General features: G+C 41.4%; 2 protein-coding genes across 6 annotated transcripts; one reads left to right on the forward strand and one right to left on the reverse strand.

The window, feature by feature from the left end:
* Window positions 1-2,686: 2,686 nt before the first annotated feature.
* Window positions 2,687-8,168, reverse strand: LOC121721413. 5 transcript variants are annotated; one of them, XM_042108314.1, is made up of 10 exons: window positions 7,308-8,167; window positions 6,777-6,889; window positions 6,495-6,568; window positions 5,861-5,979; window positions 5,075-5,759; window positions 4,729-4,866; window positions 4,217-4,434; window positions 3,962-4,115; window positions 3,772-3,881; window positions 2,687-3,226 (listed from the first exon to the last, which is right to left on the reverse strand). In XM_042108314.1, exons 3-10 carry the CDS (start codon window positions 6,559-6,561, stop codon window positions 2,915-2,917), a joined length of 1,803 nt encoding a protein of 600 aa, XP_041964248.1. In that variant the 5' UTR covers window positions 6,562-6,568; window positions 6,777-6,889; window positions 7,308-8,167; the 3' UTR covers window positions 2,687-2,914. The 5 variants fall into 5 exon arrangements, with proteins under 5 accessions (XP_041964248.1, XP_041964251.1, XP_041964252.1 ...); XM_042108317.1 differs by having other exon boundaries at window positions 5,075-5,291; window positions 5,376-5,759; window positions 6,777-8,167; XM_042108318.1 differs by having other exon boundaries at window positions 2,687-3,222; window positions 6,777-8,168.
* Window positions 8,169-17,811: 9,643 nt separating this feature from the next.
* LOC121721417 (glial fibrillary acidic protein-like) lies at window positions 17,812-24,778 on the forward strand. The gene is made up of 11 exons (XM_042108323.1): window positions 17,812-18,142; window positions 20,634-20,787; window positions 20,888-21,037; window positions 21,328-21,447; window positions 21,527-21,622; window positions 21,731-21,865; window positions 21,973-22,083; window positions 23,183-23,293; window positions 23,395-23,519; window positions 23,831-24,310; window positions 24,580-24,778. Exons 1-11 carry the CDS (start codon window positions 17,910-17,912, stop codon window positions 24,668-24,670), a joined length of 1,806 nt encoding a protein of 601 aa, XP_041964257.1. The 5' UTR covers window positions 17,812-17,909; the 3' UTR covers window positions 24,671-24,778.
* Window positions 24,779-27,670: the final 2,892 nt, after the last annotated feature.

The raw sequence follows: 27,670 nt of genomic DNA on the forward strand, positions 1-27,670 counted from the left end.
ATCCGGCCCCATTAGTACACCAGGGATACTGGGAATAAACGTGATAAGGGAATGTTACTTTGAAGGGGTCACAGAAAGGGTGGAACCATTAAATCTGGTTACAGGAGGGGTGGATATACCCGGTAGACTAACAGTTCCTATTAATACTCAAACTGGCCATTGCCATAAAATTCTAGAACAAATGTATGGGTTAGACTTAAGTATACTGTTCCAATCAGAGCAGGAGAAGGTTAGAGGGCTACTTTGCCAATACTCGTCTGTGTTTTTTACATCTGAGGGTGATCTTGGATGCACTAATCTTCTATCACATGACATCCCCGATTGATGACAAGCAAATACGGCAAAGGTTTAGACACATCCCCCCCTCAGACTATGAGTCTGTAAAGGCCCATATACAACAGTTATTAGACAGCCGGGTTATCCGGGAGAGCTGTAGTCCCTTTGCCTCTCCCATTGTCCTTGTAAAGAAAAAGGACAGCAGTCTTCATATTTGTGCTGATTACCGGCAGCTAAACAGTCGAACCCGCAAAGATACCTTACCCCTTCCCCGCATCGAAGAGATGCAAGATTCCCTGTCCAGAGCCCAGTGGTTTACAACCATCGACTTGTCTAGTGGATACCACCAAATCCCAGTCACTGAAAGAGACCCCCCTAAACATCCTTTTGCACACCCTTCGGGTTATTTGAATTAAATGCCCTTTGGGTTGTGCAATGTACCCGTCACGTTCCAGCGGCTCATGAAGCGGATATTCGGAGATCAGAATGGGCAGTCGTTATGGCTGTACCTGGATGACATTATCATCTTTTCCTCTGATGCTGAAGAACATCTTAGGCGCCTGGAACTTGTGCTGAGTTGTTTACAAAAAGAGGGTGTCAAGGCCAAATTAGAGAAGTGCTGTTTTTTGTTTTTTTCAAAAACGGGTCCGCTACCTGGGCCACTTAATATCTGGAGAGGGTGTCTCAACAGATCCGGAGAAGGTGGCTGCAGTAGCCAACTGGCCCCGGCCACGGACCATCCAGGAATTGCGATCCTTCCTCGGTTTTGAAAGCTATTATTGACATTTTGTCAAAGGATTTGCGGTTAGCAGCACCTTTTCACCGTCTGGTGGCTGAACAAGGAGGAGGCAAGGGTCGGAAAGGACACAGGGCAAGTTTAGAAACCGTCTGGTCTGGGGAATGTGAAAAGAGCTTCAAGGATATGAAGGTAAAACTAGTCCATGCCCTGACTCTAGCTTTTGCTGACTTTCATTGTAGAAGTAGATGCTAGTCACCATGGTCTGGGAGCTGTGTTGTCACAGGAGCAAGGCGGGAAGGTGCGTCCTATGGCATACGCCAGTCGGAGCCTCAGCCCGGCAGAGGAAGTACAGCTCCATGAAGCTGGAGTTTTTAGATTTGAAGTGGGCAATGACAGACAAGTTTCATGACTACTTGTGGGGACAGCGTGTGGTATAGACTAATTCTGCTAAACTAGGGGCTACCAAACAGAGGTGGGTTGCAGAACTAGCAGCTTTTAACTTTACTGTCCGTTACAGACCTGGCAGAACTAACCAGAACGCTGACTCCCATGGGCCACCTGCTGGCAACTAGGCCTAATGAAGTGTTAGCCATAGACTTCTCCTACCTAGAACCTTCCAGGGATGGGGTAGAACAAGTACAAATGAAATGAAATGGCCAGATAATTTTGCTTGAAACAAGTAATTTCCCCCTATAAGTGTTTATATTTTCTTGCATTTTTTGCAGTGCTTATGTTTCATGTTTGCAAACACTAATGGAACAGAAATGTGTATCATTGTGGGGGGACTATGGCAAGGACCTGGAACATCTAGCAATATCCAAGAGTGAATATGCCCAATTCAAAAAATAGTCAAAGGAGTGAATATGCCCAATTCAAAAAATAGTCAAAGGCTTACACACTGCAAAAAAGGGGTGTCTGAAAACAAGATAAAAACACTAGATTTGAGGTAAAATGTACCCAAAACAAGTGAAATTATCTGTCCATGCAGCAAGATAATTTCACTTGACAAGATTTCTTGAATTAAGATAATTAAATCTAGAAATAAGCATGTCTACAGAGGTATTTGGAAGGCTTAACATAAGCTGAAAATGCTGGATTTAAGATCAGATTACTTATAATTGTACTTTATACAGCCCCAAATTAAGTGAAATATACTAAATATAAGCATAAAATGCTGGTTGTAAAATGAGATTTCTTAAATTTAATCTTTTTACAGCCTCAAAATAAGTGAAATATACTAAAATATAAGCATAAAATGCTGGTTTTAAGTCTAGATTACTTAAATGTAAACTTTTTACAGCCTCAGAATGAGTTAAATATACTAAATATAAGCATAAAATGCTGGTTTTAAGATTAGATTACTTAAATTTAAACTTTTTACAGCCTCAAAATAAGTGAAATATACTAAATATAAGCAATTACATATTTTGTTTACTTACTTTTAGCAAATTAAGCTTAAGATTAGTAAAATAAATATATCAAATTTAGAAGAAAATACTCAGTATTAGTGAAGAATGACTAAGCTCTGTCTTAATGCAAGCTGGTTTATCTTGAAACAAGGTTTACTGCATCTTTAAACCTTCTAAAGCCTGTCCTTATTGTTAGAATAATGGTACAGAAATAACCAGAATGGCTTATAAGACAACATTTATTTAACGTCAGCAAGTCAAGGTTGCTATAGACATTTGAATACTTTTCCATGAAAAAAAAAAATCTAAAAGCAAAATAAAAAAAATTCTCAGCCCTCTCCGTTATGTTTTTTTTTATTTAACATATCCTTTGAAATACAGGCCTCAATGAAGTAATACCTCAGTGACACTGTATAAGCTTGCGCAACACACACAAAACTATTGTTGGCACAGCTAACAATAAAAAGAACTGACATGACAAAATACTCAGCTACTTCTCAATGAAAGACTTCCAATCAGCCATTGCTTTCTTGTAAGAACTAGTGGCATCTTGATCGTGGATTGTGTCACCAATTACCTCTGTTTGAATAACTGACAGGAGAGTAGCAACACATTTCGGATATCTTAAGTGCAAAGTGTAGTAATATGCCATTAACACCAACATCCCGTCTGAGAAATCTTGCTGAGGGAGGGTGGTCACAGGTACGTTACCCACAGCCACGATGATGGTTGATCCATCAGAAAGCAGAACTGGGGAGGAGAGAGGACGCTTCTCCAGGTACAGGGTAGGGTCTTCGCCTGACTGGAACAGAATAAAAAGAACAATGTGTAGAGAGTGAGAAGACATAAAAATGTATTAAAAGTCAGGTGTATGTTCATTATAAAAATCATTTTAGATTAAATGATCAGGTTTCAACCAATGACTTCAGCACTCTTAAAATAGTCATTATTAAAAACACTGACAAAAAATACTGATTTATTTGCACCCTGGAAGAAATAAGCATGAATTACTTCAAAATGGGACGGGGGGACGTGTTTAAAAAACATTTGTTTGACAGATCAAGGTGTAGGAATTTAGGATGGATTAAAAACTGATGCAAGGTGGTATATTTTTAATGTTTCTGGAATGAATGAATGGATTAATTAATCAAAGGTTTTGAAACATGTCTTGGTATTCATTTCTGTGAACACCATTTGAGGGACACAAGAGGCACTTATGTTTTCCCCTTTTTGGAAAAAGTAGGTCATATCTGTGATTGTGAACTTAGGGTGTATTGTTATTTGAACATGCACAACAATGTGAGAAAAATAAGAGACAGTAAGGAATCAAGACAAAAATGTTCTTACCTTCAGGACATGAAGAAGTGCCTCACAGCTATTCCCAAGCTTCTTTGGTGGTGAAGTTGGTGAGGGGAAAAGGGATGGGAGTGCATTGAAGAGGGCGAGCATGAACTCCACTAAAGAATAGAAAGATTGGTCTGAATGGTCTGAACATGGTATAAATCACAATACATTTGCATATGGAACAGCAACTTACCTCCACGGACATCCAATGGAAAAGGGGGTTTCAGGGCTTTCTTCCACACACCATAGAACTGCACCTTGGCACAAAAGTCTGCCCATCTTCCTTTCACTTCCTCGATGTATCTGCTGTTGGTGCCACCTACTATGCGCCGCAGCTCATCCATTGCCTAAAACATTGTGCACAGTTATTAAACCATCAGCCATTTAGAGCACAGATGGATAGACAGTAATTCAAGTGCAAGTATTGAAAAAAAAAAAAAAATCATACATTTCGAACATCTCTAAAGCATGGATATGCCTCAAAGATTTTTGCAGGTCGGTCTTCTTCCCTTGAAACATCTGCATCAATGAAAGCCCGTCTGGCCTCAAACTCAAGGTCCAAAACTTGAGCAACATCGCTTTGATTGGGTTTTGCATTTGGCTTATTGTACATGTTGCTCAAGGTTTTGTAGTGCCTAGCCTGCATCTTCAGACTGTCCTGGCCGACTGAAATGGCAAAAAACAGAGTAGACATTTCAATGTAAACACAACTTTATTGCATTATTATGCAGGTCGGTCTACTTCCCTTGTAACACCCAAATCAATGAACTTAATTGAAATAAGGTCAATACAATGATTTTATGTTGTTATATATAAACAATGGGAGTTGTCTGAAAAAAGTGTAACATCCACAATCTAAGGAAATTTAAATTGAATCTCCAACAGTTTAGACTCTGATTTGCCACTCTGAAAGCCATTATCATGGATAACAGGCTGAGAGGTGTGCTGAGGTGGGCTTACCAACATCATCCTTTGCAGGCGTGGTTGGTGAAGCGATCACAGTCCCAAGTGAGGAGCCTGAGGATGATGCAGATGGCAGCAGCAAGGTTTTGGTCTTTGGCTTCCTTGGCACAGAGGGGGGTCGTTGTGCTGGGGATGCTTTTTTGGGAAATAATGAAAAAAATCTCAACACAATTAAAAGCATGATAACAAGCAAAACAGGCAGATAAACACAGTGCATGCCTAGCCATGAACTCTGGCTCGACAAATACGGACAACTATAGTTTCATTACATGATTAGACAATTTTTAGACAAAAAACAAGTTGTATGACAGCACCCCTTCGTTTTTTGCACAGATTTGCACACCTGCACTGGAGTTGTCCTCGCTAAGGTCATCATTGCTCTCAAGTAGTACGGTATCATCACTCGAGTTGCTTGTGTCTGTCCAATCCGTCTCTATGTCTTGGTTGTCTGCACTGAAGAGAGCTGTCTTTGCCACTCCTCTTTGTGGTACAGAGCCTTGCCTCTTCCGTGGGGATCTCATATTTTGGAGTCGCTTGTACATTTTGGTGTAGATGGTCAGCTGTGGTGAAAGAATGTTAGATACGTTGTTTGTCTTGTTGCTGACCTGCCCACAGTTTTGGTTTAGATAAAAAATAATACTTACATATGGCATGTTTGGATCATCATCCCGTAACATTGGGTAATAGTCTATAATCTTCTGTGACATGGCTCTCATTTCCAATTTTGACGGGTATCTGACTTCTTTCACCATGGGACTAGCACGCAGGATAGCAACCATACTGGTTATTGTGTTCCTTACAAGTCTGCAACATAGCTCCTTGGACATTTTGTAATTGTTTTCCTTTCCATTGCAGAGCAGTGCAAAGTATTGACTACGCACCATGTCTAACTCTGAATCAGTGTACACCACATACTCTGGAGGGTCTGGCATTTTCATTTTTTTCTCAGAAGATATGGGGGTTGAGGTTTGAGGCTGGCATGGTGGCATGGCACAACTGTTGGCATCTTGGTCCGTTGTATTTTCACACTATTAGGATCGTGTAGGATGAAAACGAAATGCATTTGAACCATTAAAATATGGTACAATTCATACTTTACTAATTTTAACTCATTCCAATTTGCGTTTACATTTTCACTGATGAAATTCCAAAGTTTCTTTCTTTTGAGGAAATTCTCTGGGCCAGGAAAAAGATCCCTCAGGTCATCCCGGCTAAGGCCTTTCAAAGCCTCCTCATCAACACTGGCAGCTGTGAGATATGACAAATATCTGTCTTTAGATAAAGCTACAGTAAGCTACAGAACCAATCAATTTATTTTGTAAGGCTATACACTGCAGCTAGAAGGTAGTGAAGCAACAGAGACAGAGGGCATTTTTGGTTAAATTTAATTGAGGCATAGTTAGATTAACCTGCTTAAAGCTTTCAAATGAGGTATAATCACTATGCTACATAACAATCTGATGAATGGCGGATGATTTACAATGTTGGGGGGTTGGGGGGAAGGGTAACCTTCCCGCCTGCCGGACACTGCAGACCGCGTGCTTTTAAATTGTGGGATTTCTATTTCGCAATCATATATTTTGCTTTAGAATTCTGACTCTTACTTAAAATGTTTCATCCTAAGCATATTTTAAATTCGTTTAGCAAATGAAGGTTGAGGAAAACCCCAGCAAGCAGATTTCAAATGAGGTATTCAGTTATTAATTATGTACACGCTATAAATAGCATCAATACATCAGATATAAACTTTATTCATGACTTACCCTCTAACAGCGATAGAGTGGCATCGTCAAAAGTATCCATCCTAGATTCATCAGCTCCCTGAAGCATTAACTACCTAGGAAAACCCATAGGCAAACAGAGCTCGTTAGCTAGCGGCTAGCGTAAAAGTGCACATAAGCTAACAATTAGCTAGCTTGCTAAGCATACCGACATAAGGACAACGCATGTTCTTCTTCTGCTTCTTGGCAGATTTTGTAATACTGCCACAACAACCAATATGATTTTGACAAGTAATAATTACCACTTCAATAAAGTTTACTGACCTTGAGCCGCTGTTCTTGCACTTCTTCAAATGTATCGCACCCAACTCTTTCAGTTACTCAAGCGGAGAACCGAGATCACTGACGTCATTGAGGTGGGACCGTTGGAGGATGCGCTGAAATTATCGGATGTAAACATGAACTTGTTAGTAAAATATTAGTAAAACCAAACATTTACCATCATAAAATTAATTAAGTCACATTTATAATTGGAGAAATGTATTGTTAAAATAATAACAAATGATTGCATGAGTGCCCCCCTTCGCCATCCACCTCAAGGTCATTAGCCCGGGTGGGTGCGTCATGGTGGTGGAGGATATGTTTCTGTCTTTTACTTTACTTTTACATTCTGTGCTTTTACTATATGTTTCGTCTTTGTTGCTTTAAGTCTTAAAGTAGTCCTTAGCCACATTAATGTAAGTCACAGTCCCAGCCCGGACTTTTTGGGTTTACTGTGGTATTGACAGATGTGAACAGGACTTTAGAGTTTTCAACTCTAACATTAATCATTAATCACATTAATCGCGGACGCACCTTCAGTAGCCTAGGCTATTTGAGGACTGGATGCCCAACAAGTGGATGGAGTACGCCTTCTTCTCGGTCTTTGGGACAGGAAACATTTGGTGTTTCAGTATTTGCCAGCTGTAGCACTCCTGCAGCGGCCAGCACCTAGGCTGTCCCACCTGATGCCTCTCTAACTGAACTGTCACCGCAGCCTGACGCTGACGGCCGCCTTGAGTACGTAAGTTTCCACAATTCAATTTATTTTTACCTTTGAGGGCTTATCATGCCAAGTAGGTTTCTCTCTGTGTGATGCTGACTTGTGTTAAGTATTTTAATATTTTTGTCCTACATATAACGATATATTTAAAGGGTGGCCTTATGTCCACACTGCGAGTGTGCACGTTAATCATGCATGAGTATCCTATATGATGCACACTTTCTCTTTCATATTATTGTCTCCTGTGAATGCTATACAAGTTAAAGCAGGCAACAATAATTGCAATACAATCCGAGAAATTAATTATGTGCTCTTTGCACACAGGAATATACATTAAAAAAATGAATGAATAAATAAATAAATAAATAACATTTCCTTACCTTAGATGATAGAGCTGCAGGTCTCAGACCAGTGAAGCGAATGTGGGATTAAAATTAAGTTAAGTTTTCTCCTCTCGTGTGTCTTCTCAAAAAATCCATTTAAAATCAATAACAACTTTGACTGTGTCCATCTACTCACTCTTAAAAATGTACTACTCATTTTCTAAAGGAAGAAGCTGTTGCTGTGACATCCAGAACCAGCAACATTCGCCATCAGTGTCCGGGAACAGGGCCACTTGTCACAGGTAAATTTGTCTTGATGGGCAAATGCTTTAATGGTACTATTAATATCATATTTGTGAATAATTCTTTGAAACAATATTTATAAATAATAATTAATTTCAATATTGTTATATTTATATAATTAAATATTTTCCCAGAGACGCAGTGTCATCTCAGGTAAAACAGTACCAAGCTGTTCTCATTGACACGCTAAGGGAGATGATCAGAAGGGTGTTTGAAGAGAATCCAGACACAACTGCTCAGCTCCAAGGTGAGGCTTTGGCTACGTTTGATGCGTTCATGGATCCTTTCTCAACCACAGCATGGACAGAATAAAACCATCCGGGAACTAATCAATCCAGTCAACCCAGAGGAAGTTGTAGTATCCCAGAAGATTTGTTGGGTAAAGGGTGGTCTTTCAAGAGTCATGGCCTTAAGAGGCAAAAGTTTTTACTATGTACCACTCATTCAAAGTCTTAAGCAGTTACTTACTGACCAATCCAAGAATCTTCACCATGTTAACCACTGTACCACAAAGAAATGAGGGATTCTTGTATGATTTTACTGATGGAGCCCTTTTTAAATCTCTATTATATTCTCAAAGGTTAAATGCATTGCAAATACTATTGTACACCGATGAAATTGAAATATGTAACAATTCCATGCACTGTATGGTGAGTTGTGGTGAAGGCTGTTTAATTTATCTTGATATTGTCTGAACATACTTGAAGTCAGAGCAATAATAAACTCTATTTCTTTCAGATGCTTTTTGTGTGACTCTTGAATAAGCAACTTGAGTTTGTTACTGAATCTTAAAACAAGCTTTATTTTGATGAGAATTTGGGGGAGAGATGTAAAAGATCTTATTTTAACAGTTATTTAACTCATTTTAAGATGAGGTAACATTGTCTGAACATACTTGAAGTCAGAGCAATAATACATTCTGTTTCTTTCAGGTGCTTTTTGTGTGACTCTTGAATCAAGCAACTTGAGTTTGTTACTGAATCTTAAAACAAGCTTAATTTTGATGAGAAATTGGGGGAGAGATGTAAAAGATCTTATTTTAACAGTTATTTACCTCATTTTAAGATTTCATGCCTATTTGAGACAAAAAAGATAAGGTTGTGCTTGATTTAAGATTATAGTGTAAAGTTGAACACTTAAAATAAGAAATTCACTCTTAAAACAAGATAAATTATCTAACACTTCTAAATCTAAGTTTTTTTATCTTGATAAGAATCAAATAATTTGCAGTGCAGGTTCGTCAGTCTCTGACTCAGTCAGACAACTGGCCGAAAATGTCCAAGGCCTGCACTTAGAGGGAGGACAAAAAAAAACCCTGATGTACTCCCTAATTGAGGACCTTGTGTGAACACCAAGGACTTTTACGAGCCAATAATATTTGATGACTGTGAACATGCAGCGTCACCATTCAAGAACAAAACAGCAATGCTTTCTTGATGGATTCGATGCTGTGGTAGTGGCTGTTGACCAAATAAGGTACAGTATGTGTTAATTAGAAGAATATTGTTTTTTACACAGTGGTTGTGATGATTGAACTCAACATTGAAACATTGTGCTTGAAGTGTAGAAACTGTTTACTCTCTAAAGTTCTTGCCAATTTCAACAGCACTTGTTACTTGTATTCAATGTTTTGGCATGATGGAGGGAGAAACTTCTTTATTGAATGGGTATCTTTTATATTTCATACAGGTACGATCCTGGTGGCAATGCTGGGGGGAGGTTTGCATTTTTTGGAAATTTCCAGCCGTGAGAGATGACCAAGGCAGTCCAAATAATGAAAACAATGGAATCCCGTTGCCCGTCTATCATATTCAAACAATGTGCCAGGATTTCATCAAGACTGCATCATTAGCAACAAACATCTCATTGCCAAAACATGTTCTACGTCACATCTACCTGACGCATCAGCTGACCAAAACCCGGCTGTTGATGAACGAGTGAGCAGCTGAACTGAAGAGAGATATCTAAAACTCTTCAGACAATCAGATGTCCCCTTGAAGATCTTGAAGACAATCAGTGCTTACCTGTTATCCATCACCTGCAGTAATGCACACATAGAGAGTACTCTCATTTATGACCACTGCATGGCAGAATGAGAGAAACAGACTTGAGGTTGACTCTGTCAAGGCAGAGATCCAGGTCTGCATTAACATCTCAAAGGAATGCACAGAAATGTACGCCGAGTTCCTGGCCAAGAAGGCACTCTTGGAGGCAGCAAGGAAAGGTTTAAAATACAATAAGTAGAGCATGTCTGGTGAGTAGTTATACCCATGTAATTAGAATATTTTAAAATGAACACAATGGTAATTAAATTGTCATTCAGAATCTCAACCGAAATTATCTTGGCTTTTGCCCAGGTATATTGGCATTGGGATCACTTTAAGAGGATCAAATTGGTGTTCAGGACTTCAGTGCCCCAATCCATGTGCCTGTGGATAGGTCTAAATGAATATTGGTTTCGGTGCCTCAAACCAAGTGCCTGTGGATAGGCCTAAATGGCCATTAATTATTTTTTAGACTGTTCTTTTCTGTGGGCCTATCTCCTTTTTATATCCTAATGATCTTAAAATCACAGAGTTCCGTTCCTTTCAGTAAGAACAGTATGTTTTTTCACTGCCCAGGGCCAAGGAATAGCTCGCTTTTCACCCTCCCCCCTACTTGATGTGCAGCTTTCGTCCCAGCATTGTATGGGTTGTGCTGCTATTTTTCTATAGCAGCACAACCCATGGTCTTTGTGTCATCATGCTGTGTCATTGTGCTCTCATTGTTGCTTTGTGAGTCTGATGGTTAATTTGAACTTGATTAATAAAGCTGGTATTTTGGTATACTGTCAAATGTTACTATGATAAATGATGTTATAATAAATAGTTGCCTTCTATGGAAATGGTTTCAGTACTAAGGTTATTCCCAACCACTGTTACCCCGATTCTGTGTGGGTGTCCTCACTTTTGGACCTTTGTCCTAACTTTTGGGCACAAGTGTCCTCATTTTCAGTGTCATGGTGGTGGTCATCCTATGCTCAGGTATATTCTCTGGTTCCTTATCAGGAGGATCCGGTATGTCAAAATCAAGCACAGCTTCATCCATACTTATTTTGTGCAGTTCAAGTGCTTTGACACCGACAGTCCTGTGTAAAGAAACAGACTATGAGTACATTGGTGATCAAATACTTTAAAATATGAACGGTTGCATAATTTTCTTGCTCAAACAATTCTCATCATTCAGTTTCACAAGTAGGGTAGTTGCAAGAATTAATGAGGCAGCTTTATTTCCACCCAACATGTGGTGGTGATGGACACATCGCCAGCAAGTGTCAAGAACCTGAAAATCCCCCTGAATTGATCCAAATGCTCCTTTGTTCGCTTAGGGGAGTAAATGGTGGAAAAAGTGAACAAAGTCAAAATCAGACTGAGAGCAGACATGCCGGTTTCTCTAGGAAGAGTGATGTTCAAGCACCTGCTCCAAGCAATCTTCCTGGTTTGCTAAGCAGTAAAAAGAAGATTAAAATAGCACAGCTACTTAACATAAACACAGTTTTCAAGTTGTAAAAACTCTACGCCGAACTTGGGGGTCCTCTGGTTTGTATGAGTTTGCTTCTTGTCAGACGACTTGAAATGGGCGTGTCGTTGCGTAATTTAGCGTAACTTCCAATGATAGTTTAAAAGGTGTGCTAAATGCTAAGGTTTTATGTGTAAATGGTAACATGTAGCATGCTAATATGAAGGACTGTAAGTGTCTGAGTCTAGAGGTCAATTAAGACAATTGATTTAATTTATCTTGGTGAATGGTGGAAGCTTCTTAAACATTCAATACGGAATGGACTTGTGGAGCTATAGCCTAAGTGCTGTCACTCCATCAGCTCCTGGCCCAGGATAAGACGTTTTGTGTGGCCTGTGCCAGTGGCATCTCACAGACCAGCTCCTTCATCTGATTGTAATCCATGAATTTGCAGTCGTTCTAAGTCCAACACAACTGATAAATGTCATCTGAAGCAGCTTTTGGGGACTTGCCCAAGGGTGGAAGCCGTCTCTCTGCTGCCTCAAGCCATGGCATCCCATGAAACTTGAACCTGTCAAGATTTTGTGAATAACTCGATTTCCTGGCAGATGTCCCCCATCATGCTGGCCAGTTGTGCTTCCTTTGGGGCTTCAGATTGTTCGGAATGTACTGCCAGGAAGAGGTTTGGCACTAATCTAATCTAGGTTCCGGACACAGTACCTCTGTGTGTCCTTCATCCGAACTGAACTGGGAAGAACTTCAACCCAAGCTCCTGAAATCCCATGACCAGGCATTCCTCCACATTATACCCAGCCTCCTCCACCAGCTTCCTCCCACGGCTAAATGTGTGAGGGAATCCAAAGCTGTACTCCGTCCCCAGCTTTTTACACAGTCCCTCAACAGCTGCCAGTGAGGGACATCCCGTCTGGCAGCTTCTCACACGTGAGCACATCATAGGGCACAGCAGGGGTGTAGGGGTGTTGGGGCAGCCGTGGCCTACTGGTTAGCACTTCGGACCTGTAACCGGAGGGTTGCCGGTTCGAACCCCGACCAGTAGGCATGGCTGAAGTGCCCTTGAGCAAGGCACCTAACCCCTCACTGCTCCCCGAGCGCCGCTGTTGATGCAGGCAGCTCACTGCGCCGGGATTAGTGTGTGCTTCACCTCACTGTGTGTTCACTGTGTGCTGTGTGTGTTTCACTAATTCACGGATTGGGATAAATGCAGAGACCAAATTTCCCTCACGGGATCAAAAGAGTATATATACTATACTACTATACTATAAAGGTCTGCCAATAAAACCCGAAGTATGGCGGCACCAACCATAGAAGGTGCTGCCTCTAGTGCCTCAGTGAGTGGGAACAGCCTCCTTTCCCTGCGGATAAGCTGCTCGTTTCCCGTCCAGGTCTTCAATGGGGGAGGTCTGTCCCCAACTGTGGCACTATTGAACGGAGCCAGGCCTAGGAAGCCCCTGAGGTAGGTTGCACTCCTGAGGGAGGCACTGTAGTGCTGGTCAAACATGCTCATTGGATGGCCATACACCATGTCCTCACCATGTCCATGTCCTGGTATGCCTTCCACGCTGGAGCAAACCCACCCTTTCTGACGGTAGCACAAAACCAATACGCAGAAAGGCTAGATTCAGCGCTAGCTATCAAGGTAATCTATCTGATCTAGAAAATATGATTAGGCAAATTAGGAAAGAAACTGACCAGGAGTTGAACCATAATGTTAAACCAATGACCTTGCAACCTACTCTTGAATTAAGTTCACCTGAAAGTGTGGAAGTGAATGAATGTGCTGTACACAGATGTTGAACAATGTGCTGGATTACTAAACCAGATTGCTCTGACCTCAGAAATACTTGATGAATATTGAATGTGAATAAAAGAATGGAAAATGAACCATAACTGCAAACAATGACCTCATAATAAATAATAAAGTGTGATGAATGAAATGTATCAATACAAGTACTTTAGTAGCCTGACATTGTAAAGTTTAGGGAATTATGTACTTAGAGAATTGTATGTCTCAAAACTGTGAAATGGGTAAAGTGCCTTAAACTGTTTAAATGATTGTATTCAGATTGCATTGTGTGAAGAGTTAATGCCATAAGTGTTTGTAACCTGTAAGAATGTAACCGAACTCTCTTGATGACTGTAAAAGTGTACGTTGTTAAATGTAATGTGTCACATTGTTATAATTGTTGTTGAATGTAATGTGGGAAAATCCCTGCATCGTGGGAATGTGCCTGCACCTTCTATAAGGTTCTAAACGGTCGTGGGAAAGTAAGATTGATTTGCCTTAGGAATGTGTGGGGGAGGTCAAGTCTACCTAGTATAAATAGGGGTCGAACTAAAATATCGGGGCTGCTTCTTTTTTCTATTGCTACGTGCTATCTTTTTGCTGTTATGCTTGATTGTTAGGATTCGTCCTCCGTACTTCGTTGAAAAGCAAAGTGTTGGTCTTCTGCCCTCAGCTATGTAGCTCTACACAGCCTAGACAGCGAGCTAAACAAGGGTCCAGTAAGTGCTCAAGACACTGATGCCATTTGAGAGTGTTTACTTGGAAACCACAATTTGTAAAACTGAAAATACAAAAATAAAGGAGATTTCAATTAATAAAGCTATCATTTTGTGCATACATGTAAATGACAAACACATTATTCCGCTACGGGTCAAACAGCGTTAGCTATTTCTGAACAGTACCAAGTTAGCTATAAACTAGCCTAGGACGCTAGTCAAGGTTTTTTACTATCATATAGCAATACAAACGCAAAATACATATGCAAAGTAAGGCTAAACACAAAGCTTAACTAAATTATATCATCCAAACTTACAGATTGTCCCGTGTCGAGGGCGTAATATAAACAAAGACATGCACACGAATTCCACCGTCTTTCCACTTCAAATGCACTTACAACAATGACTAACATTGGTTTACGTGTGCTTAATTTCACTCAGAAACGGAAACCACCGCTAGGTGGCAGCATCTACTTAGAAACAGGAAGTATTCACTACAAAACCCAGGGTCAGAACAGTTGGGACTTCATACCAGGCTGAAGCCGCGGACCGTAACTCCGCACCACCTGTTGCCGGAATCGCACTGCTACTCTGACAGTGAGAGACTGCAGAACGACATTCAGCGGATTTTTCCCTTTTTGAGGACTTACTTTTTTCTTGTATTCCCTTTTTCTCCATTGGTGGATTTACTCTTTTTACATTTTCTACAACATTGTAACCTGCAAGTGGATATTATGCCGCATTTTGTTAACATCACCAAAGTGCTGAAAAGTAAAGAACTCATTTAACCTTGGCATCTAATTCTTCAAGCAGTATTTTTGTCTTCTCTTGGTTTTTCTACGAATCCTAGCAGAAGGGTAAGATAACTGGTTTCTTCTGTGGTTATTCATCTGCTCTGTCTAAGACTTGGGTTAGTTGGACTTTAGTACTGCTGGACGGTAATAAAATCTCCATCCTTATAAAACCTGAGCAAGAAGTAGCCTATAACCTGTGTCTCTAGATAATCTCTAGGGTCGAACATCTTTGCACGTTAGCCAACTGTTTGAGACCTAGGCGTAGTCGCTCCTTATCTAATAACATCTCAATAAATTCAGCACGGAAGCCTGATCAACTTCCAAGGGGGATATTTAAAATAGGAGTAATAGGTTATCTGCGCCGCAGAGGGAAGACGTGCAACTTCGCTCGACAGTAGGTCCCTGCTACCTGCAATAACCTCTTGGGGGTCTCGTGGGTCTTAACTTCCTAGGCCTGTGGTTACCCCTAAGAAACGGCTGACGTTGATGACTAGGTTCTGGGGGTTACCTGCAGGGGGCAACACATTTCCAATGCTCCCATGGAACAAGTCACTGAGACTGGAGGAAATGTAGCCAAGGATTTCCTTCAACACTTTGAAAAGGCCACAGTTCCTGCCATCCATAAAAGGAATGACCACTGGATAACATTCTAGGATGCTATCCAGTGCAGGAAGGTTGTAAAACTCTTCAGCCTGGAGACTTACTGAAAGAGCCAACATACTCTATCCGACATTCCTGCTGCCCCACCAGTTTCAAGCAGGTATCCTGCATGTGCTCTAAATAAACGTTTGCAGCATTAACCATGCCTGCCCTGCATTGGTGATGTTGAAGATCACACATGGAGATTACTCCACTAATGGGGTGGCTAACGTTGATGGCGTAGTGTACGTGCGGAGATGGCATGTACATCTGCAAAAATCTTAGAGGAACATTTGCAAGAACCTGCAGTAGAGGGCGCTTCAAGTTGATTGGACGGCCGTCCAAAGATGTCTGGAAATTGATGGACTCGTGCAAGCCTAGAACAGTATAACAGGGGCACGTTATCCCTATCAGCTGCTGCAGCCCATGTTGGGACCACAGCAAGTGTAGGTCCTCATCTTTGGCCTTCACGTCACAGCCAAAGTGAACAGACATTGCCGCCACTTTCTCCACATGCAGAAAGTCCAAGTGAAAGGGACTGTCTTGCATTTTATAATGGTGGCCACCACCATCATTGGTGTGCTCAATGGCACGCTGCAGGAGGGACATGACAAAAGGTAAGTCCTGTGGCAAGACCTCAAAGTTTGGCGTCTTATGGCGGCCTTACATTGTACGATTTTGGCCTGTTTTCACAGTCGGCGACTAAATTTCCAAAGTCGGACAGAAATCATGGGAGTTGTACTGGAATCGCGGCGCGCTCCCGTCAACTAGATCGTTAAGTGTAAGGTGCCAATCTTAGCGGTTTTAAGTCAGTCGGAGTCAGTCCTTTTGTAGTTTTGCTGTTACGACAATATCAAACATGTTTGATATTATCGCAAGTCTTTCTAGTTGTGGCTCATGCAAATAGTGACGTGAACTATAAAAACCAATAGTGACCTCTCTCCAACACCAAACATGAAGGGGCAAAGTATAGGCGACAGCTGTAGCCTATAATTATTTCTTATTCTTACAATATTTGTCATTTCTTATACATATTTAGTCGGCTCTTCCACGTGACAGAACAACTCTATATTGGTTAGGGATGTCACGCATGAAACAATGCTGCAGAAACACGAAAATACAACTTTGAGTTTAGTAGGCTATCATTTAAGTTCCTGTTTATCTATTGCACAATGGGTAATAATTTAAAGGAATCTAGTTGCAGTCTTGTAAATAGTGACCCTGCAAGATCCCTAGTCATTGCAAAATCATAGTCTGTGACTTAAAACCTCCACTACTTGTCTTTAGATGTGAGAGGGTCTGAGACTGTAGTCTTTCAGAAATCTTTTCACAATCTTTGCAAATCTTTCCAAAGTCTGTCAGTGTAAGGAGGGCTATCGTCAGGCACTGCTTCATTATCGAAGCTCTCTTGAGGTCTGAATCTGACAGGGCCTGAAGCTGCTCCTGAAAGTAAGTCCTCACCTCTTCTAATGCCTCAGTTGCAATGCGTTGGTACGATTGCATTTGCAACAGCATTTCACTGGGCTTTACCTTATTCTTTGGCATGGCCGAAAGATTAAGTAATAAAGCCCCATCAAGATGGCTGAGGACTATACCACAGCAGTTCCGAAATGTGCTCTTGCCTTTTGCTGAATAGGCCTGCAGATCGACATACTTACGGTGTAAAAAGAAGTGAAGAAAGTTAGTGAAAAGAAGTTTTTCACCTTTAAATTTTCAGGTAAGTACAGGTAAAAAACCCCTGCCTTGATGGCTGTCAAAGTCTCAAGTTCGATGACTACACCGTCGATATCGAAGGTGTAGTCAATGAATTGCCAAGGGTTGTAGATGGTTGCTTGCAAGTTCTGCTGGTTCTCAATGCCTGTCACTATGTGATCAGTGTCTGGAAATGTACACCTGCCTGCAGGCTTATTCGGCGGCAGAGTGATATGCTTTCTATTTTGTATGTCAGTACCTCGAAAGGGGTTTGGAGAGCAAGTCTGATTTGTGGACTGGGGCCTTGGAGGCTCCCGGTGCTCATCAAGGCTTATCACCTACTTGCTGAAGTTACTACTTAATGGCACCCGATGCCTGGCGGTGTTTCAGTCCATCAATCTCCCGGTGGGCCCCTGGCAGAAGGCTCTGTGGTGGGACGGGAGCTGTGGTGCTGAGGTTCGACATTCCAGAGGTGCTGGGTCATGCTCAGGGCTGGGTCACCGCTCGGGGTATAAGAAGGGTGCTGAGAGAGCCGAAGAGACAGCAGCACTTAGCAGCCCAGATCTCCTCATCCAAAGCAGCCACCTCCAGGAGGGAGAGACACCGAGAGAGAAAGCTCCAGAGCTCCGGACACACAGCAGCCAAGATGAGCCGCAGCCCAGAAAGGATCTCGTCGTATCGGAGACATTTCGAGGAATGCACCACCTCCTCGTCCTCCACCGCGCTCCAGGTGAGGGTGTCCAGCCCCTCGCCCTCCCGCCGGGATGCCCGCCAGCAGCGTGCCGCCAGCTACTCCCGCTCGGCCGCAGCCTCGGCTGCCAACGGCATGGCGATGGGACGCAGGGCCGTCTCCTCCTCCCGCAGGCCCCTGATGGCGAGGTGAGTTCCGCTCCACTCCGCCCCGCCCTGAGGGGGAGCACAGGGATCCCTAGGATGAGACGGGTCATTTAGAGGTCGCAGATCCCCCCTGCATGCACAGTGTGCGGAGAATGCCCCATGGGCTTAACACACTACAGTATGCAGGGCGCTCTGGGGAAACTGGCAGATAGGTACATTTTCTTGCCCCATTTAGTTTGCCATGATGTTGTTTGACATGCAGGGCCAATGTGGTTTGCTAGGTCAGAGGAACACAGGGTTTAATTTTTTAAGGCAAAATTTTACGTTAATATTGACAAAAACATCTAAATACCTACAATTATATATGCATCTGTTTGGCCTGGTTTTTATATATTTCTGGCCTGAATAGCTACAGGAGCTGTTCTATCCTTACCGCACTTTAATGCTTAGTAAAATATTGGAATTTATTTTATTAGGGAAAACATCATTCCAGCTAAGCATTCAATAATGAATACTGAATTTAAGTGTGTTGTTGCAAAATCCGCTGAATCATTTTATGCAAGCAAACCTCATACAGAGGCATTATCGTAAACATGCTAATTACCAACCATTTCGTTCAAAAATTCTTAAAACAACGATGTTTTTTAATACTTCAAAACAGGCTTGGAATTTCACCATTCTGGGGGCAAGGCCACTTGGCCTTCAGTTGGGCATATTTGGTGGGGGGCACAAAGGCCACATGTCAGGGCACCAAGGCCAAAGTTAACTATACAGTAGTAGGCTATAAAAATTATCAAAGTTTTATTTAGCCTATTCACTGCCGTAGACCTGCATCATTGTATGAAACATTACAGAAACATGACATATTACATATAACTGTAAATCATCTGATCATCTAATAAAAACAGATATCTAGGCTAAATATAAAATTTATTTTATATTTGGCCTGCTATGAAATCATGTATTGAACAATTTAAATTTAAGCACAGCTCAGCTTTAAGAAACTCAAATAGCCTAGATGCATGCTTAGCATTTTGTGATCATTAAGGCTACTTTCACAAACTCTTAGTCAGTTGTCCTCTGATTTACCAATATCTAGGCGATATTTGTAACATTTATTTTGTATTTGGCCCGTTATGAAATCATGTGGAACAATTTAAACACATTGTAAAACTTAAAGCCCAAATTTGGAGACATCCATGCATGTCGAAATTTACTGCAAATTCAAAACTGGATTACTCTGGAACGTCTAACTGTACAGGGGACTGCTTTACACTTTTGTGTTCGGTAAGGTCTGCTGTTTATTCTGATATGCGGTTTGTCATGTGTTAAAAGAAGGGTTCGTGAAGTATTCTACCGAGATGAATGGGTAGGGAGATCATGGACGCAAAACCTTCAGTAGAATGTATTATTAAATTAAATTATATTATTTACTTTTCTCGCGAACCGTTCAACACAGCAATTATCGGCTAACATCGTTTAAAAGCTGAGAAAAAGCTCTTTCATGTGATACTTGTGATGTCTGTGTGATTAATAGGCTAGTTCGCGAGTAGTTCAACTGAGAAGAATGGGTGAATTTGGACGCACTTTCTTGCGCTGTCACTTTCTCTACTGCGTAAAAGACTAAATTAATTTGCGCTGTGAATGCTAAGATTATTTTGACAGGCCACAGGCTAAATAAAAATCGCTATTAGTAGGACACAAAGCAGAATATTGAAAGAAGGGGGCACCAAGGCCACCGTGGCCTGTAAACCTATGATTTTCAAAGGGGCTTCACGGCCAACGCCAAGGGGCTACGACGGCCATGGCCGTCGTGGCCGCCGTGAAATTCCTACCCTGCTTCAAAATAACATTTGCTAAATGAATCTTACATTTTTCAGTAGCCATAGGTGTGTAGATTTGAACAAAATCTAGTTTGGTTCTTACCGGGGCTTTTACTGCCTGAAATATCTGATTTTGTTTACCACGCTCGGAGTTTACTGCTGGGCTTTTTTACATGTATTTGACGATATCTTTTGCATTCCTTATCCTCACAACGTCCAACTTGCCACTGCACTTACTCGTGCCCTTAGCAAGACACCTGTCACGTTTGAAATCAATTAGACAAACGGTTCCAGAGATATGCGAATAACAGACAGACAAACAGTAATTTATAGATAGATGATAGGATAGTTGCCTAATTTGCTTATGAAAGTCAGTAAGTGACTGCCTGAACAACTCAAATGCCCTGGATCCTCAATGAACTTTCCACCTTCGTTGCAGCCTTCATGATATCGTCATACAAATGTCATGCATTAGTCAGATGCAGCAGCAGACTATCCTCTATATTTTAACCTAATAAATAATGGTATCATTTTGGTTTTGTGAACGTGATTCAAATGTTTTTTCCGTAGTGAATATAACTGGATACAATTAAGTGTTAGAGAGGTTAGCGAGTTTTCAGTGGGGCACACATCTTAAATGCAATACATATTGTCATATCACGCTCTGGTAATAACGAAGTCACTGTCATGCATGTGTTGAACTGTAGCAGCGCAAGCATGGGCACCGCTTGTGTTGGCGCCAGCGGAGAAGCGATAGATCTGGACGCAGCTGCCGCCGAGAATCAGGAATTCCTTAGTACTCGCACCGGCCAGCGCAAGGAGATGGTCGTGCTGAACGACAGGCTGGCTGCATACATCGAGAAGGCAAGTGGATTCCACCTTTTGCATTCTTTTACTTTGCATATTCGAGCATGTAGCGCTCTCACATAGGGGCCATAATTTATGTGTCGTCCTGTCTCCAAAGGTTCGGTCACTGGAGCAGCAGAATAAGCTGCTGGAGACAGAAATCGAGGCCCTCCAGAACCGATTCCTGAAACCCACGGGCCTGCGCATGCTGTATGAAGAGCAGCTGAAAGAGCTGAGGAAACTTGCAGATCAAATGAGAATGCAGCGGGTATGTCTGATTCAGTTACATACATGGTTTAAGCCTACGTCCACTTATACAAATAGGCATCGGATCATCACCCATAATAACATCCGCGTCAGCCAGTGTTTAATTAAAATCTCTCCACAAACACATACCTAACTGGTGACTACATCTATCTCAATAATATTGATATATGGAGCATGTCTTGTCTTGAATTTCCCCTTGGGGATCAATAAGGTATCTATCTATCTATCTATCTATCTATCTATGTTCCAACTGCAGATGTTGTCATTGTTTTTTTTGTTTTCATTCTCAAGGACCTGGCTGTTGCGGCCAAAGATGCCATGGCTGGACAGCTGGAGATGATGAAGGCCAGATATGAGGAGGCTGTGGAGCTGAGGAAGAAGGCCGAGATGGACATCGAGAGCTTCCGCCCTGTAAGCCAAGCACCTTTAATTTGATTAATACTCTTAATTGAATCTCTGGCGTGGCTTACTTTCAACTATATGATTACAGGATGTTGACGCCGCCACCTCCGCGCGCATTGCTTTGGAGAAACAACTTGACAACCTGGAGGTCGAGATTGAGTTCCTCAAGAGAGTTCAAAGAGAGGTACGTTTATTGAGTCATTATCGACATTATATATAGTCACCAACATAGATCTAGCCATGATTTTGTGGTTTCTGAATTATTATATATTGCTTGAAATGATTCATACAGGAAATCGAGGACCTCATGAAACAGATCTACGCTGCCCATGCCACCGCCCAAGGCGCCTTCGCCCTCCCCGACCTCTCGGCTGCTCTGAAGCAGATTCAGAACGAGTATGACACCATCGCGGCAAATAATCTACAGGTAGGCTTCAACATAAAAAAAAGTTCCATAAAAGCACATCAACCATTTACAGTAAATAATATAGATTAATATATTTGCATTTAATGTGTATTTTTTGTTCTTTTCAGAAAATGGACTCGTGGTACAATTCAAAATTCGACGATTTAAACAACAAATCCACCAAGCATGTGGACAGGATTCGGGGTGCCAGAGAAGAGATATCAACGGCCAAAAAAAATGTAGGCCTATGTTTGCCGTTGCTGTTGCATTTCAGCAAATCTCAAACTTTTTAAAACATATTAATTACAAGTTTAAAACAAGCACGTTGTTCTGGACTGAGTTCATTTCATAAGTAATTAATATGTTCATTTATTTCTCCAGCCACTAGGTGGAGTCTTTTCTTTTGGGGTTTGGGTTAGTCAGGTGACATTTGGGCGGTCATATTGAAATTCATGGTAGTCATGTGACACTTATAGGAAGTCACCTTGAATTCTTGGGTTCATTCAGACCAGTATTGGCATGGTAGTGTGAGTGACAGGAACGTCTTAATCCATCCTCTTTTGAAATCACTTATAGAAGCATCGTCTGTTGAGTATTTTTGAAAGATATTGTTAGTATAAATGAATGATGTGCATATTTCTGGATATTTTTTTAATTTCATCGAAGTAAGAGCTATTGATCTTTTTACATGCTAATTCACATATTAAAGGGACCAGGCAAGCCTGATGCTTTTTCTCTACGAAACTCCCCCTAGCTCGGTCTGAAGCTCTTTTCCTTTTCTTTGCATCTTCCGTCAATGGTTTTAGCTGCTTCTTCGCCGGCTCTGCCATTATACACACGTTTGCAACAATCTCTAGCGTTTCGTTAGCCTACCGCTGTGCTGTAAACTGATCCTGCTTCGGTTGGCGGGTAGGATACACCGAACTTGCAAGTGGGATATTCTTTCTACAGGCAGTAGGGGCAGGCGAGAGAGCCTTCATTCGTCCCGTAATGAGTCATTTAACCATATACCGACTTACGAAGATGATTAATTAACATGAAAACGTTGCCTGGTGTCCCTTTAGGCTAGTTAGTAGCTTGCTAGGCTAGTTGTAGACCATATGCCTGGAGATGTGTATTGGATATCTTAGTCTGTACATATTTTATGCTGATTGTGTGTTTTATTTTCTTTCTTAATTTTAGTTTTACACCTATTTGCATGCTGTCAGTTTGAATAAATCTACCAAATTTGACCAGCGTGTGATGGGAGTCATCTGTCTGTCTAATTGAAGAAGGGGGACTCTTTAATGAGGGCAGAACACACGTCATCATTTGATTGCCATAGCCCTTCTATTACAGATTCAAGACAGGGAGCGAGACCTGGATGGTCTGAAGACTAAAAATGATGCTCTTGAAGCACAGATTCTTGAAGCTCAAGAGAGACACGAGAAAGAGCTGGAGGCTCTCCAGGTGAGTCCATATTACAGTTATAGCTCAGATGATTAGATGAGCAGTTTATTTCTTGCCTACAAAATACTATTCAGGGAAAATAATATTAACAATGATTTTAGGCCAGGATCGACGCTCTTCAGTTGGAGCTGAAATCCACAAAGGGGAAAATCGCTCAGCTGCTGATGGAGTACCAGGACTTGCTCAATGTGAAGATGAGCCTGGAGATTGAGATCACAACATACAGGCATGTGACGTCCTGCAGTTGGTTTACACTAACACACAAATCATATTTCGCAACTTCCTAGATTAATATGGATCCTAAGCAAATTGATGTTAACCACATTAGAAGCTCCTGAGTTGGAGCAAGATTTAGATAAGCAAATTGATGTTAACCACATTAGAAGCTCCTGAGTTGGAGCAAGATTTAGATAAGCAAATTGATGTTAACCACATTAGAAGCTCCTGAGTTGGAGCTATATTTCACTATAATGAGTACTGTGTTATTAATGACACTGAGTACTGCGTTAATAATGACACTGTGTTTTTCTTGCATAGGAAACTTATTGAAGGTGAGGACATGCGTATCACCAGCATAGTGCAGGGAATGATGGGCATAAGTGCCATCAGTGCTGGGATGAGCGGAGCCGGAGCCATGGGAGCTGGAATTGGGGCCGGAATGGGGGCTGGAGCAGGTGCTGGAATGGGAGTAGGGTCCGGAGCTGGAGCGGGAGTCGGTGCCGGAATGGGAGCTGGATTTAGGAATGGCCTGGCAGCCGGAATGGGAGTAGGGTCCGGAGCTGGAGCGGGAACTGGTGCCGGAATGGGAGCAGGAGCACAGCTGGGTGCTCTAGCCACTGGAATGGCTGCCCAGTTGGGAATGGCGGCCAGTGGTCTCGCTGCCGGAAGTAGTGGAGCGACCAATGGAAATGGAGGCCTTGGAGCCGGCCTGAGAAATGACGCCCACGGCGAGACCATCACCGCCTACTCTGAGGAGCAGGCAGTGGAGATGACCGAGAGGAAGACCGTCCTCATCAGGTAACCGTAACCAGAGGGCCAGAGCGCCAAACCCCAATCACATACTCACTAGGGCCTCATCTTAAACACATGGGGCTGAGGTCCTGTACAGGCATTAGACCTTAAATTAAACCATGGATTCGGCTTTAAGAAAACCTCAATGGAAATGTGTATTTAAAAACAACTTTTCAACTAGGACTAGGTGGGTGTGCTGACAATAATAAGATATTTGCAATCGGTCGAAATATTTTTCATTTGTTTTTCACATTTGTATTTCTGCCTTCTCTCAGAACAGTTAAAACCGATGACGACACACTTGAGAGTGACACACAGGAGCGCAGCTACATCATTGAGGGAGCCGCCGACGAAGAAGAGGAATAGAGCGAGAGGGGCGACTGACCGGCCGGCCCTGTCCACTCACCCTTGACTTCACACTGGTGGCCTGGGGTCTGGTCTTTGACCTCTGACCCGGACACAACACCATGAAGATGTCAACGTTAGCAATGTTGCCTCTTTGTGTGTCTTTCTAAAGTTGACTGAGGTTTTGTGAACGTTTTGTGACATTCTGTGTGCCCTACTACTGCTCCCTATTGCAAAGATTAAATAAACACTCTCAGCATCCAGTTCCCTTGTCTTGTCCTTTATTTCAGTGGCATGACTGATAAGTTTAATAAGACCAACGGAAAATGAAACGTGGTGATTCAGGCATAATAATCCAGTCACTAACCAATTTTCCTGTTGCAGCTCAACCTTGTTGCTGGAAGTTAGCCTACGGGGACTATTTTCAGGTACTGCATGATATCACTGTGTTCTGCTGCACCCATGGTGTTCCTTGATTATTACACTGGAATGAGAGTATAGTTTCATGTTAAATCAGCCTAGGAAATCGCTATGTTTCATTTTCCGTTGGTCTTATTACACTTTCTAACTTGAGAAGAGACAAGTTTTAAATAGGAAAATTACTGGAAATCTTAGTCACTTTTAAACGTGATGCTAGCAGGCGAGATGCTAATGGTCTAATCCGATTCCGTGATCTAGGCTGGAGCTAAAAGTGGTATCGCCAGACTCAGAGAATGGCTGGGTGAACTGGAGAAAGGTAAAAAATCAATTGTTTAACTCAACATTTTCCATTTTTTTAATGAAAATGGAAAATGAGTGTAATTCCCCAAATGGCGGGAAATCCTTTTAATGTTGATTTTCTCTTGACCAATATGTTTGTTCTGACTGAAAATGACACTGCCACATGGGTAAAGGTTGTAAGACAATGTCTGTTGTGAAACATAGATTCAAAAAAAGCAATTTGATCTTTTTTCAAAAGATGTCCACAATGATTCATATGGGGCGAACAGGGTATCGTGCCAACGACTCCAGGCCTGATGGGTGCATTAGTTCCAATAGTTTATCAGTCCTTCAGTCTAGAAAGAACTCACACACATTGGCACTGATGATGGTCTGAATAATGTCTTTGTATGTGTGCAGATTTATGTGTATGTGTTTATGTTGTTTTTATGATAAAAAAAAACAACAACCCAGCAATCTAATGTACCCTGGAGGTGTACAGGTTTTTGGAGATATGATCAAAGGCATTCTTTGACTTTTTTAATGTTAGGTACACTATGAGGAATGAGATCACTCTACTGAATAAGAGCACAAAGCTGTTCCTCAGAGGCTTATCAGTGAAGTGGTTCTCAGGTAAGATGAATACAAAATATTATACAAAAAGCTGCACCCCGCCCAAGTTTGGCGTCCAGTTTGTATTGAATATGTATTGTATTAATTAGTTACACAGGAATAGCACAAGGAATTTTACATCTTTTGTTATGTATAAATAATCAGGGGTAGACTTCCTATTTATGCATGTATAAAAAGGTTAACTCTCCAACACCTGAGAAAAGAAAACACACACAGAAATAGAAAACTAAACCAAAATCCTTTTAGGCAAGTGCCTCCACTCGGCAGCCATATTGTAACGCACATCACATGATTGGCATTAACACAGCACATGATTGGCACAATGCATTCACATGTCAACTTTTTTGCTGCGGAAGGGGGGAGATATGTGTGGACAACTGCCATATTGGAGTTACAAACTAACCCCATGCATTTCTATGGAGGATTTTTTGAGCGCTGTGTCTCCTCATTAGAAAGTCTCTGACTAAACAGCAGCATGTTTTTCTTTCTTCAGTATTTTATGCCATTGATATGTTTCAATTTGTTTTAACTTGGTATTAGGAGTTTACACCTTTACCATACTACCTACAGAAGGTAGCTTTTAAACATTTAAAGAAAATCATCTAAAAATAAACATACATAATACAAAACTTCTTTAATTTACGACTCATTCACATGAATGAATGTTCTTACAGGTGTTTTGTAACATATGAGAGTTCTGATAGTCTTACAGTGTTAACTGATTTTAATATACAGTAACTCTACATTCGATTTTGCATAAGGATGGAGTTGAGAAGATTTACATTTCATTGCAAGCTGTCTACTGTTAAACCTGTATTCATGATGAGTATATCTCTGTTTTTGAATCTCTTAAAGTATATAAACTTATGTCAAATGCTCTGATACATTATTAATATTTTATTAACATTAATAAATGTGATTATAATGTCACCAGGTGGTTTATGGTTGCATTTCAGAAGGAATTCAATAAGGAATCAGTATCACTGCCTGGTTGTACTACAGTGGGTATAAGATGCAACCAGAGGACATGGTGGCAAAATCTACCGCAACAAAGATGAATTTTAAGGCCAATCAACGATCAGTACCACTCAAAGAATAGTTGGCTGACTGCTGGGTTTCCTTTTAGGCTTACATGGTTATCGGTGTACATATAGTTACACACTAAGCAAAGGTCCTAAAACTGTGGACCTAGCAGTCCCACAATGACTTAGAGAATGATACTGTTTTAATTGTTGTGATTTTTAATGTTCTTTTCTTCACTTTTCTTTAAGCAAACTTGAGCCTCAAGCCACATTTACACACAAGGCGAAACCCATGGGGTGGGATTGGGAGAGCCCATCGGGTGGGATTGGGAAATGACCTGGATTCTACTCGAACCAGAAGAAGTTGAATTTATACATGTCGCAACATAATTGCAAAAGTTTTTCACAACATTGTCACAAAAACTTTTTACAAACAAAACGTAAAAAATTAGACTAACATGCTCAACACCTTGGTTTATTCACAATTGGGTGCTAAATGAAGAAATTTTAAAGAAATGTTATTACTGATAAGTCCTTTAATGATTACATAACAATAAACTTGAACTTGAAATCCTCCTGAGTGTCAAAAATAAAGGATGGCACTTACGGTTATTCACTTTTACTTTTTAATTGCCCTATGGACGTTTCAGGCAAGACACCCTTCTCC

Source organism: Alosa sapidissima, chromosome 10 (genome assembly GCF_018492685.1).
Source record: "Alosa sapidissima isolate fAloSap1 chromosome 10, fAloSap1.pri, whole genome shotgun sequence".
Classification (NCBI taxonomy): Eukaryota; Metazoa; Chordata; class Actinopteri; order Clupeiformes; family Clupeidae; genus Alosa; species Alosa sapidissima.